General features: G+C 63.6%; 1 protein-coding gene across 1 annotated transcript; it reads left to right on the plus strand.

The window, feature by feature from the left end:
• The first annotated feature begins 8,492 nt into the window (after window positions 1–8,492).
• On the plus strand, window positions 8,493–12,941 carry LOC309403973 (erythroblast NAD(P)(+)--arginine ADP-ribosyltransferase-like). The gene has a single exon (XM_081998294.1). The coding sequence runs from the start codon at window positions 9,289–9,291 to the stop codon at window positions 10,501–10,503; it is 1,215 nt and encodes a 404-aa protein (XP_081854420.1). The 5' UTR covers window positions 8,493–9,288; the 3' UTR covers window positions 10,504–12,941.
• The last annotated feature ends 275 nt before the right edge of the window (window positions 12,942–13,216 follow it).

Below are 13,216 nucleotides of genomic sequence, written 5' to 3' on the forward strand. Positions count from 1 at the left end.
GCAAACGATCCATCAGGTTTTGTTTATAGATAAACAAAAACGGGGAGATGTTGGGATCACCCTGCACAGCTCGACCTTAAGGAGAAGGAGCTGTGGTGTTGATCTGCACGGCTCGACCTTAAGGAGAAGGAGCTGTGGCACTGAGAAGCTGGTAAACAGCTGGATAGCTGCACGGCTCGGCCTTGAGGAGAAGGAGCTGTGGAAAACAACTAAGAAGAAGTGAGGAAAACAGGAACACCTGCAAGCAGCGAATCCTGACTGTGTGAGAGGCGCGTGGACAGCGCGTGATATTTTTTATATAGCCAACTGCAATAATGTGTGTAACAAGCTGTAACCAATCCTGAGTGTGGGCTAACTCCCCAAACGACCACCGAGGACCACCCGAGACCCCTGCGCATGCGTAGTGTAGTTTTGCAACGCCAGCCTTACGTAAATGTAGTAGGTAGGCAGGGAGGTGGAGATTTCCCGGGAAATGTGTGAATATTCATGTCTTTAAGGTATCTAAAGGATGAACTTTTGTTTCAAGGCACACATGTTAGGCGGAGCAATCCCGCGTGCATCCAGCACTGCAATAAAGAACGCCTGCCTTCTAAAGCTTCAAAATAAGTGTTAGAGGGTTTTCTTGCCGACCCTTAGCCACTAATCGCAATTGCTTCTCACCCAGATGGATGCCTCTGGCAAGGGTCTGGCTCCATCCTCTCCCCGTCCTCCCTGCTGCCTGCCGGTGCCCACGGGCAGGGAAGAGCCCCTGTGCTCTGCCCACTCTGCCTGCCCCCGCAGCCCCGGCGCAGCCCGCACGTTCTCCCACCGCTCCTCCTTGCCGTTCTGGAAGACGGCGCTGGCAGTTGCTCGGATCGCCAGGAGTCTCCCCAGATCAGCGGGCAGAGCGCGGCCTCACGCTGGCACAGCATGGCTGCCCCCAGCCCTGCCGTGCGCCCCAGCCAGTCACACAGCCACGCGGTAAAGGGTTTAATGAACACCCCGAAAGGATCGCTGCCGGCCCGAGCTGGCGTTCACCCGCTGCTCTGCTTGGCCGCCTCTCTCTTCAGCGATGATAGGGCGGATGCCCTTTCCACGGGGCAGGGAGAGCCGTGGCTTGTTGCCCTGAAGCAAGGGAGAAGAAGCCAGCTCACATCACGCAACGCCGGCAGGGGCTGCGCTCTCCCTCTCGGGGGGAAAGCAGCAGCAGCCAGGCCCTGCCCGTAGCAAGCCGCGCACCCGCGGCCGTGGCACTGGCCCAGCACAAGCCCCGCAGGAAGGTGCCCAAGGGGCGCAGGCCTACAGCTGCCTCTGCCGGTCCCGGGCCTGGACGTCTCCACGGCGACCGCCAGGGCTCTGTGACAGGGGGCCGCATCGTGCCCAGAGGCCATTGTGACATGGGTCCCCGCGGTAACGGGGGGTATTTAAGGAGTGAGCGCCCTGGGGTGCCCACTCCCAGGACAGCACCTCCCTCAGGAGGCAGCATCTCCCCTGGGTGCCCGTGGAAGGTCTGCGGCAGAAGACGCCAAAGATGCCCATGGACGAGGAGGCGAACGCCCACTCCCAGCCTGACACCAGGCTGCCGAGCCTGCAGAAGAGGCACCAGGTGAGGGACGGGGCAGGAGGGAGAGGCCGGCGCTGGGACGGGGCCACACGGAGCTGCCTTGGTGCCGGGCTTCACTGGCACTGTGGGGGCCGCTGCGCCAAGGCGGCCGCCTCCATCCCGTGCCTTCTCCTCCTCCTGCCCGCAGGCACGCCACAGGCAGCCAAGTGCAGCGCCGCAGGGTAGCCAGAGCCCGGCCTCGTCCCACCATGGGGACTGGCTGCCACGGCTCCCCTGCACAGAGAGCTCAGAGGCAACTGGGAGCCGCCGTGCACAGGTAGGGAGCCTGAGGGAGACGGGGCCGAACGTCTTCCCAACGCGCAGGCGGGAGGTGCAGGCGGGAATAGGAGGGCCCGGCCCCCGTAGCAAGCGGAGACCCTCGTGCCGTGCCTGGCAGGCTGCCTGGGCACTTCGGGGGTGCTCCCACGAGTGGCCGTGGGCCACACGGAGACCAGCCCTCTCCTAAGAGGGCTCTGGGAGCAGGGCAGCAGCCGCCTGCGGGGCCGAGCGCTGCCCTGGGTGTGGCAGGGGAGCCCGGCCGCAGGAGCTCTCCCAGCGGGGACGCAGGGGCAAGGGCTGCAGTCACGCAGCCTCTCTCCTCGACTTCTCTTGCAGACGCAGAGCCTGGCGCAGTGGGTGGCACTGCCCTGCAGTACAGCATTGCAGGAGGAGACGGTCCGTCTGCCAGCCTTGCCGCCTCTCCCCTGGCAGGCAGCGGCACCCGGGCACATACCCACAGCTCAGCCGCCACGGGCTGCCAGCACCTGCTGCACGCTGCCGCCTCTGCCGGCAGCGTCGTCTGCATCTTCTGCCAGAGGCAGAGAAAGCGCCAGCAGCCCCACAGGCAGCGGCCACCAACAGCTTGTCGCATCTCCTTGGCGCATGTGCGGTGAGCAGGGCTCAGTCGCGAGGCTGGAGAGCTGGGGGCCTGCCCCACACAGCCCCACAGCCTACACCACAGCTGTGGAGGGGGCCGCCCAGTGCCAAATGACTGAGCACCTGGGCAAGATTTTCACTGGGAGCTGGCGACGCAGCCGGGAGCTGGCAGCACAGCGGGACCAGGCGCACAGCATGGTGTGTGGCACCACGGCTGTGGCAATGACAATGAGAACAGACTATCTGGAAGAGCTGGAGAGGAGCTGCCTGGCCCGCACCGGGCACTGCCTGGCCCAGCTTGGGAAAACCAATCTGCAGCAGCAGCAAGATGGCCCGGAAGAGAGCGAGCTGTGGCAGCCGGAGGGCGAGGGGCAGCGTTTCTCCCCGGCATGGACGGGGCAGGTCAGTGTCAGACCCAGGCAGGTGAGTGCCAAGGACAGGACGGGATAGAGGGATGAGCCTCCCTCTGCCTGGGGCCCGCCGCTGCTCCGCACAGCTGCAGCCCCATCATCTCCTGCACCCCTCTCCCAGCAGCCGCTGCAGGCATGTACCCGGCAGGCATTTATGCCGCTGGAGCCGGGCTCCCTTTGCAAATCCCCCTCTCTCTTTCAGCTATGCAAGGGCCACTCGTTTTCCAGCCTGCGGCAGCCAGAGCTGACACCCCTGCAGCTCCCTGAGGCCACCACAAGCAAGCAGGACCTGCTGGAGCGACTGGAAGCCCATGTCCCCAGCAAACATCAGGCAGGGGCAGCAGTGGGGGCAGTCCTGCAGGTGCCAGAGGAGAAGCTGGGGGCCTTGGCCAAGGAGGAGCAGCGGGCAGATGACAGTAGCACAGAGCTGTCCCAAGCAGAAGTCACCATCTGCAACACCTGGGTCAACTCCTTGGGCCCGGAACACTTCCAGGACCACCCCCAGGAGGGGCGCGCCCAGCCCAGCAGCTTGGGACCGGAGGTGGTAGGAGAGGCAGCCAGAGACCTGCAGAACATGTCTCCTGCCCCGGCGAGTCCCACGGATGCCGAGCCGGCAGCTTCTGCCCAGGCCGCAGCTCCTGAGGAAGAGGGGCAGGGCGTCCCTCTCTCTCCCGCGGCACAAGAGGATGCACCAGCACCAGCTGCCAGCGAGCGGGCCGCAGCCGCAGAGGCAGAGATCCAAGCACCTGCCCCACACGGCCCCACAGCCGATGAGGAGGCTCTGCAGGCCACGGCCCAGTACCTAGTGAGGGAGGCCGTGAGGAGGGCGATGATTGAGGTCCAGGGACTTGACCAGCAGCCGACGGAACAGTGGGACATGGATGTGGCGATGGCTGCAACACTTGCAGCACCGCCGGACACCGAGTCGCCTCTGGCTGAAGAGCCTCAGAGAGAGGACACCAGAGCCCCGCTGGTCCCAGCAGCACATGACAATGAAGAAAGCATGGCTTCTCCCCGGTTTGGCCACCAACACGGAGAGGGCAGCTCTGCCACTGTCTCCCCAGCAGCGCACGAGGGTGAAGTGGCTTCATTACTGCCTGAAAGCCCTCCAGCACAAGCTGGCACACCCGACCTTGAGGAAGAGGGGCAGCACGCTCCTCTCTCTCCCGTGGCACAAGAGGAGGCACCGGTACCAGCTGCCAGCGAGGACTCCGCAGCTGCAGAGGCAGAGAGCCAAGAACCTGCCCCACACGGCCCCACGGCCGATGAGGAGGCTTTGCAGGCCATGGCCCAGTACATAGTGCGGGAGGCCGTGAGGAGGGCGGTGATTGCAGTCCAGGGACTTGAGCAGCAGCCGCCACAACAGCGGGACCTGGAACAAAGCACAGATGTGGTGACAGTTGCAACACCTGCAGCAATGCCGGACACGGAGTCTCCCTTGGCTGAAGAGCCTCAGGGAGAGGACAGCACAGCCCCTCTGGACCCAGCAGCACATGAGGATGAAGAAAGCACGGCTTCTTGCGAGTCTGGCCACCAGCAAGGAGAGGGCAGCTCCACCACTGTCTCCTCAGCAGCGCAAGAGGATGAATTGGCTTCATTGCCTCAAAGCCCTCCAGCACACACTGGCACACCCCTCCTTGCCCCAGCAGCGGCTTCTCCCCTGCAGTGGGAACTGTGGGACCAGGTGAGACAGGCACACGTGGCCAGCGCTTGGCTCCCTGAGGTGCGAGAGACAGGCCCAGTGCCCCGGGTGTGTGTTGTAGAAAAAGTCGTGGTGCTCTCCGTGTCACCCCCTCCCTTCCCTGCCTATGCCCTTTCTCTCCCCATGCAGGCGGCCTCCATGCACTCCTCCGGATGCAGGGACGTGTGTGACGATGACTCAGGTACGTCCACGAGTCGAGCGCCAGCCTGGTGAGTGGCATCCAGGCCAGGCCGGCAGCACTGCGCGCACGGGGGCTGGCCGCACCACGGCCACCCCTCCCTGGGGAAAGGCCTGGGAGGCGCGGGGCAGGCAGCAGCTTGTCTGTCGCCCACCCGGACCCTCGCCTACAGCTCTCCTCCCCCCACAGGCATCGCCGCCTTCGTGCTGCCCGCCCAGGCTCAAAGGCAACGGCCGCCCTCCCTCTTCAGGAGGGCTCTGCGGGCTCTGCGCAGGGCTTTCCGCTGCAGCTGCATCACGGGACAGCAAGAGCTGCAGCACCCCGCTGCCAGCCCCCGGCGGGTCCCCAGAGATGGCGGCTGGCCCTGAGACTGCGCAGTGTCTGGAGGGAGTGGCACGGGGAGGCACGCGAGGGATGGGCGCATGGACGGTGCCCCATGCATCCTGCTGCCCTGAGGTCATCGTGCTGCCAGCGCCGCTCGACTGCGAATGCTTGCTCAGGACCATAAAAGACATCAATTGTCCCCCAGTGCGCGTCTGTGCCTGGTCTGTCTCGGGAGAAAGACGGGTGCGGGCAAGGCCCGTGCCGGTGGTGTGTGCTGGGAGGAGCAGGAGAGTCTCCCCAACAGCTTTTCCGTCTTGTCAACGGTGTCCCCCTGCTCCACGGTGCAAAAAGACAGTGCTGCCGGCTGAGCACCGCAGCCCACGCCTGCCCCACGGCCCAGCTGCCTGGGGGCAGCTCTTGGCAGGCAGCCTCGCTGTCGCCCCTTGCTGACGCACGGGCTCAGGCCGCCACGCAAGGAGCCCTGCCCGCAGCGAGCATCAGACTCGGGACAAGGAAGGAAAGGCAGGAGACGGGGAGAGCCAGAAAACCCAAGACGGTCCCTTCCTCAGTCCTGTCAGCAACTCTACAGTGAAACTGTACCATCTGCCAGGATGCAGCCCTGCGCCGCGCCCGGGCGGCGGGCGCCGTGCCCACTCTCTCGCAGAGAGCTGCTCCTGGGGACACAGGAGGGGTGCGGGGAACGGGGCAAGGCTGAGCAGAGGCTGCGCAGGGCAAGGAGGGGGCCTCCGCAGTGGCGAGAGCCCCGGGGCAGGGGGTCAAGCTCCCGGGAAGTGTGGGTTGCGCTCAGGGGCCGCAGCGGCACGAATGAGGTGCAGGACAGAGCCCACTGAGAGGATGGAGCAGCGGGGGTGGCTCTCGGCTGGCAGGTGAGCACCTGCCAGCACCAGAGGCCAGCTCCAAATCTAAGGGAGTGGCTGCCCCAGGCTCTCCGCCGAGGTGATGTAATGCTCCACTCTCTCAGGAATGACATTCTTCCTAATATCCAATCTAAAGCTCCCCTGGCGCAACTTGAGACCATTTCCTCTCATCCTATGGCTGGTTACTTGGGAGAAGAGACCAACCCCCTCCTCGCCACAACCCCCTTTCAGGTAGTTGTACAGAGCGATGAGGGCTCTCCTCAGCCTCCTCCAGACTGAACACCCCCAGTTCCCTCAGCCGCTCCTTATCAGACTTGTGCTCCAGACCCCTCCCCAGTTCTCTTGCCCTCCTCTGGACACGCTCCAGCACTTCAACGTCCTTCCTGTCGTGAGGGGCCCAAAACTGAACACAGGATTCAAGGTGCGGCCTCACCAGTGCCCAGTACAGGGGCGCGATCCCTGCCCTGCTCCTGATGGCCACACTAGTCCGCATTGTTTTGGTTTAGCCCCAGCCGGCAACTCAGCCCCACGTAGCCGCTCGCTCACTCCCTCACGGTGGGACGGGGGAGAGAATCGGAAGAGTAAAAGTGAGGAAACTCATGGTTTGAGATAAAGACAGTTTAAGAGGTAAAGCAAAAGCCGCGCACACAAGCAGAGCAAACCAGGGAATTCATTCACCACGCCCCGTGGGCAGGCTGGGGTTCAGCCACCTCCAGGGAAGCAGGGCTGTATCATGCCTAATGGTTTCTTGGGAAGACAGATGCCATCACTCCGAACGTCCCTCCACCCCTTCCTTCCTTTTTCATCCCAGCTTTATATACTGAGCATGATGTCATACAGTATGGAATATCTCTTTGGCCAGCCTGGGTCAACTGTCCTGGCTGTGTCCCCTCCCAGCTTCCCGTCCCGTACACCCCCTGCCTTCTTGCTGACAGGCCAGCATGAGAAGCTGGACTGTCCTTGACTGCTTAGCAACAACTCGAAACATCAGCACATTATCAACATTTTCTCATCCCAAATCCAAAACATAGCCTCACACTAGCTTCTAAGGAGAAAATTAACCCTCAGGTCCACGTTGCCACCTCTGTGTGGAGAGTGCGTGACTTGCCAAGCCCCACTGGATACAGAGGGGATCTATTGGGTGTATTGACCCTAAGAAGCCTCAAAGATGAACAATTTTAAGGCTTCTTCATGAATGGAGGTCCAATCCCAGGTGGCCCTTTTGCATGTCAAATCGTACAGGGCACGGGCTATGATGGAAAAAACTGGGATGTGTTTTCTCCAAAAGACAGCAGGCCTAGGGCTGTAGCTCCTTCTTCTTTCCAGGCATTTTTTCTTGCTCAAGGGTAGTCAAGGTTTTGGGAGGAGTACACACCGTTCTTCCCCTCCACCACCAGACATCCAGGAACTTTACCTCAGAAGATGGGAGCTGTCTTGAATCACCTCCCTGCCCTCCATGTGCCTCAGCATAGCTTCTAGGAGGATCCGCTCCATGACCTTCGCAGGCACAGACGGGAGGCTGATGGGTCAGCAGTTCCCAGGGTCCTCCTCACAGCCCGGAGCAACCACCTGTGGACCAGGACCTCTCAGCCCTGCAGCCAGGCCAGCCCCGGCCAAGGTGGGGGACCACTGTCGAGCTCCTCTTCCGTGGCACTGGTGAAGCTCCCACTCTGTAGCTCCATGGGGGCCCAGCTTGCTCAGGGAAAGCCACGCTCATGGGGCACCCGCGGCAACCGCCGGTTCTGGTGCTCCACTGGGGGGCAAGTGGGCAGGGGTGCAGCGGGGCCTCTTCCCTCTCCTCCTCCGCAGGGCCAGCATGGAGGTGTCGAGCAGGGACCGCCTGTCCCCGCGGGCTCCGCTGGCCTCCAAGGCCTCTCTGGGCTCCCTGTCAGGGAGCAACTCCTCTCCCCAGGGCTCCTTCTACTCCTCCCCAGAGCCCTGGCCCGGTGCGATGGCAGAGCCAGCAGCACTTACCCATGTGGGATTGCCCTGGACCCCCAAGGCTGTCGGCGAGCCGGGGCTGCAGCCAGGGCCAGTCCTTGGTCAGGACCCTCCACTGGAGCTGCCGTCAGGGACAGAGCAAGAGTGGCTCCCCGGGGATCATAGAATCACCGAATCACACAATCATTCTGGTTGGAAAAGACCTTTAAGATCATCAAGTCCAACCAGTAACCCAACACAATTGCCGTGTATTTCTCTCCCTAATGCTACAAATTATTTTCTTTTTCCCCTCTTCATTCCTTGGAGGGATCTGGGTCCTAATGTAGGGCACAAAGCCGTTGGCCTCGTTGACAGTAGTTTGCCACCAGTAGGAGTCTTTGCTCAAGCAAGAGCAAAAGACACACCGAAAAGCGTGACGGAGCAATCGGGTAGGGCTATAATCGTGCCTGGGAGCCGTCTGCGCACATGAAGGTTTTGTGTCTCGCTCTGTGTAGTGGCCACAGAGTCAGTGTGATCTCCCTGTACAGCACTAGGAGACATCAATCTGTTCGCTTCTTTCCTCGACCAAGCTTCAAAGGCTGGCTTTGAAAGGAAAATGTGGTTCAAATGTAACATTCCTGCAGGAAGACCTCGTGTAACTGATTTACCAAAATTAAAACTTTTTTTCCCTGTGAAGCTTCGTTTCCTCCATAGCAACAAAAAGACCAGGTTTTGGTCTTTGGGCTGACCCACCGTGGATGCCCCCGCCAGCGCCACTGACACCTCCATGCCACACGTGCCACAACCTGCCCCGTCCTCAGCAGCGTGACGGTGCGGGGTCAGTGCAAGCACTGCGTCCCGGGTCGGCGGGGCCTGATCCGGCGGCGGCTCCTGCAGGAAAAGGCAGAGCCCCCAGCGGGACAGCACCTGCACCCAGGTTATAGCAAAGGCAATTTATCCCACGGGGGTTTCCTGACCGTCCCCCGCAGCCGCGCAGCACGGCGGGAGGGGGCAGCGGCTGCTCTGGGCGCTTGGGGCAGGGGACGGTAAAATTAACCAGGAGGACAGAGGTGGGGTCTGGATCCGGGCCCGAGCAATCATGGCCAGGGCTGCTATAAAAAGAAAGAGCGGACGCTTCTCGCCTCTCTTGCCGGCAGCGGGCGGGCGCCAAGAGGCTGGGTGCCACGGGAGTTGGGGAGCAGCACCCCGACCCCGCGCCCACCGTGGGGCACAGGTAACACTGTGGGGATCCTGGGGGGTTTGCTCCCAGCGGGGAATGCTGCAGTCCTGTGGGCTGCGGGGGCCATGGGGCCAGGCGCCGGGGACGCCCGCCTGTCGGCAGCATTTAACACGAGTATCGGCATCGGGGTCTCGGCCGGTACCGAGAGGTTTGCCGAGCGGGATGCCCCTGGCCAGGGATGCAATGGTGGGTGCATTCCTCCAGCCTGCCCTGCTGCTCTCTGCAGCCCCCTCCCAGGCCCCGCCGCCATCCCGGAGCTGACCCTGCTCTCGCTCCCCCACCTCCCCAGCCACTTGCGGAGGAACCGGCTGCCTCCCTGCCCACGGCACTGCGGCAGCCGGGGGCTTCCCCTGGGGCGCCTCTGCCTGACATGGAGCATCTGGTGCTGCGTTTGGTGCTGCTGGCCGGGACGCTGGCCGCCGGCAGCTCCCCGCACCGGCGAGACCTCGCCCCCGTCAAGGAGGTGGCACTGGACATGGCCCCCACCTCCTTCGACGACCAGTACCGGGGCTGCAGCCGCATGATGGAGGAGGAGCTGGGAGACCTCAACCGCACCGAGTTTGCCAACAACAGTGTCTACGCTCAGGCGTGGACATTCGCCGCCGCTGAATGGCGGAGCTGGAGGGGACGCTTGCCCCAGTCACCGGCGCTGCGGCCGGAGCAGGCGGTCGCCCTCCTGGCGTACACCCTGCAGGGTCCCCTGCACCAGGCATTCAACGCAGCCGTGCGCGAGGCCGGGCGCTCCCGCGGTGAATACCTGGGTGCCTTCCACTTCAAGGCGCTGCATTTCCTCCTGAGCGAGGCCCTGCGTGCCCTGCAGGACGCCCAGCCCCATCGCTGCCACCGCGTCTACCGGGGTGTCCGGGGCATCTGCTTCAATGCCCGGCGCCACCAATCCATCCGCTTCGGCCACTTCACCTCCGCCTCCCTCCGGAACGAGAGCACCCTGCCCTTCGGCCGGGACACCTTCTTCTCAGTGGAGACCTGCTACGGCGTCCCCATCAGGGACTTCTCCTTCTTCCCTGAGGAGGAGGAGGTCCTCATCCCGCCCTACGAGAGCTTCGAGGTCACCAACATCACCCGCGACGGGGACAGAGCCTTCATCCACCTCCGCTCCCAGACCGTGCTCAGCACCGACAACTGCGAGTTGGTGGAAGGTGATGTCCCCTCCATTGGGGTGCTGGGGAAGGGGGGCGTGGGGTGGCCCTGTCCCACCAGCTCCACCAGGAAGTGGGGATTGGGACCATGGGAAGGGCCATGGGGGGGAGGTTGCCTTCAGGTGCGTGTCCTTGCCTGTCTCCCAGCCGCTCTCCCCCAGCATTTGCAATGGGGACCCTCTGCAGCAAAGCACAACACGGCATGGCACAGTACGGTATGGCACAGCATGGTGTGATGCAGGACAGCACTGCTCAGCACGGTGTGGCATGGCATGATGCAGCACAGCACAACATGGCATAGCATGGTACGGCACAGCACGGCACAGCCCGGCACGGCACGGCATGGCACAGCACAGCATGGCATGTTGTCAGACGCACAGCACAGCAGAGCACGGCACGGCATGGCACAGCTGGGCCGCGGCGCAGAGCGTGCAGCAGCCGTGCAAACAGAGTTGGTTTCTTTGGCAGAGAAGAGATGCAAGAGCCGGCCGTGCGTCTTCAGTGCAGGTGAGCCGAGAGCCCCCGCTGCAGCTCGGGGGTGACCCTGGCTGAGCCCCCTGCCCCCTGTCTGCCCCTCACTCCCCCCCTCTGGCACTCCCAGGCAGGAGCGTCCGCCAGGACCCCCTGCTCCTCGGGGGGCTCCTCCTGGCAGCCGTGGCCCTGGCAGCAGCTGCCAGGGGCCCCTGAGCCACAACAGCACCGCAGTCACAGCACCATGGCGAGGAAAAGGCGCCAGGAACAGGAGCCACCAGCTTCACCGAGACGGTGGGATGGGACAGAGCAGCAGGAGGGGCTGGGGCTATGGGGACAGCCCCACTGCAGGGTCCCGCATGGCGGCCGCCTGTGCCCAGCTCAGCCCTGCCATGGTGCCACCGGCCCCGGGACGTGTCAGCAGTGCCGGGGCAGCAGCGGAGCCTGGATGAGGCCTTTGGCAGAGCCGTGGATGGGGCTTTTGGGTGCAGCTGAGCGTGGGGTCTGTGAGGGGCTGCCCCAGGGACAGGGGCTGGCACTGACGGGGACCAGAGGGGCGCAGCAGGGCCGCTTTTGGGGGTGTCCCTGCCCAGCCGGCCACTCGCCTTCCCCTGGCTCCCGGAGGAATAAAGGCTCGCTGTGGAAGCAGTGTGTCTCTGCGGGCTTCCTGCGGCTCCTTGGGCTGGGGGCAGCTCGGGGAGGCTGCAGGCAGGGTCTTCTCCAACCTCTCCACATCCCCAGCCCTCTCGCATCCAGAGCATCCCCCAAAGCATCGGCCGACGCCCCGGGTCCTGCTCAAGGGGTCTCGCGTGGGTCTCCTCCCAGCATCTCACAGCTGACACCGGGCAGCCTTGATGTGCTTTAATAAGCCCTGAGGTCCAGAGCCGGCGCAGCCAGGTCAGGCGAGTGGCCCGGGCAGCACTCCCGGCTCGGGGTGCTGGGAGCCCCCACGCACAGTGGGGCCGGCAGACGTGGGGCTGTGCCATGGGGCGGTGACACTTGGGGCAGCGGCGCTTTATGGGGCGGCACGAGGGGGCGGCGGGGGCAGCGCCGTGACTCACTGGAGCCGCCCTCGGCCCCGGCCCCGCCGGCTGGGCGCAACCGCCACCGCACTGTGTCCCCCAGCCCCTCCAGGACGTGCCCCTGGCCCCTTACGCCCGAGGCAGCACCCCACATCTCCACGTGCCCACACGCTCGTCCCACATCGGGGGACCACCCATGACCAGCCTCGCTGCACCCCATGTGTCCCCACCCTGCCCCATATCTCCCCCATGCCCGCGGGCAAGCAGCCGTGGGCACCCCGTGTCCCTCGCGTGGGCGCTGAGCCGGCCTTGCCCCGGGGTGCTGGCAGCACTCGTGAGCGGGGGGCTTCGGGCCAGTGGGGTCACCAAGGGGCATGGCAGGCTGTGGGGGAGAGAGGTGCAGGTGAAGCCCCCCGGGCACCGAGCACCTGTGCTGGGGTGGGGGAGCCCTTGGGTGCGTGGGGGCGGCCCCAGGGTGTCCCACGACGCAGCCCCCCAGCTCCAAGGGGTGAAGGAGAAAAACCCCCAGGCACCCAGGCAGGGCTTCGCTCGGGGCTCAGCCGTGGGGCAGCCAGCGCTTGTAGAGAGCGATGAGGTCTCCCCTCAGCCTCCTCTTCTCCAGACTGACCAACCCCAGTTCCCTCAGCCACTCCTCATAACACTTGCTCTCCAGACGCCTCACCAGCTTCGTTGCCCTTCTCTGGACGTGCTCCAGCACCTCAAAGTCCTTCTTGTCATGACGGACCCAACACTGAACACAGGATTCGAGGTGCAGCCTCACCAGTGCCAAGTACAGGGGTACGATCACTGCCTTACTCCTCCTGGCCACACTATTTCTGATACAGGCCAGGATGCTCTTGGCCTTCTTGGCCACTTGGGCACACTGCCGACTCATGTTCAGCCGGCTATCAACCCGCACCCCCAGGTGCTTTTCTGCCGGGCAGCTCTCCAGCCACTCCTCCCCAAGCCTGGAGCGTTGCACGGGGTTGTTGTGACCCAGGTGCTGGACCCAGCACTTGGCCATATTGAACCTCATACAGCTGACCTCAGTCCATCCATCCAGCTTGTCCAGATCCCTCTGCAGAGCCCTCCCAGCCTCCAGCAGATCAACGCTCCCTCCCAACTTGGTGTCATCTGCAAACTGACTGAGGGGGCACTTGATCCCCTCATCCAGATCATCGATAAAGATATTGAACAAGACCGTCCCCAGTACTGAGCCCTGGGGAGCACCACTTGTGATGCTCCAACAACTGGATTTACCTCCGTTCACCAGGACTCTCTGGGGTCGGCCGTCCAGCCAGCAACAACTGGATTTACCTCCGTTCACCAGGACTCTCTGGGGTCGGCCTTCCAGCCAGTTCTTTACCCAGCGAAGAGTAAACCTGTCTAAGCCACGAGCCGCCCGTTTCTCCAGGAGAATGCTGTGGGAGATGCTGTCAAAGGCTTTAGTAAAGTC

The sequence above is a fragment of the Phaethon aethereus genome, assembly GCF_964289735.1.
Source record: "Phaethon aethereus genome assembly, chromosome: 1".
Classification (NCBI taxonomy): domain Eukaryota; kingdom Metazoa; phylum Chordata; class Aves; order Phaethontiformes; family Phaethontidae; genus Phaethon; species Phaethon aethereus.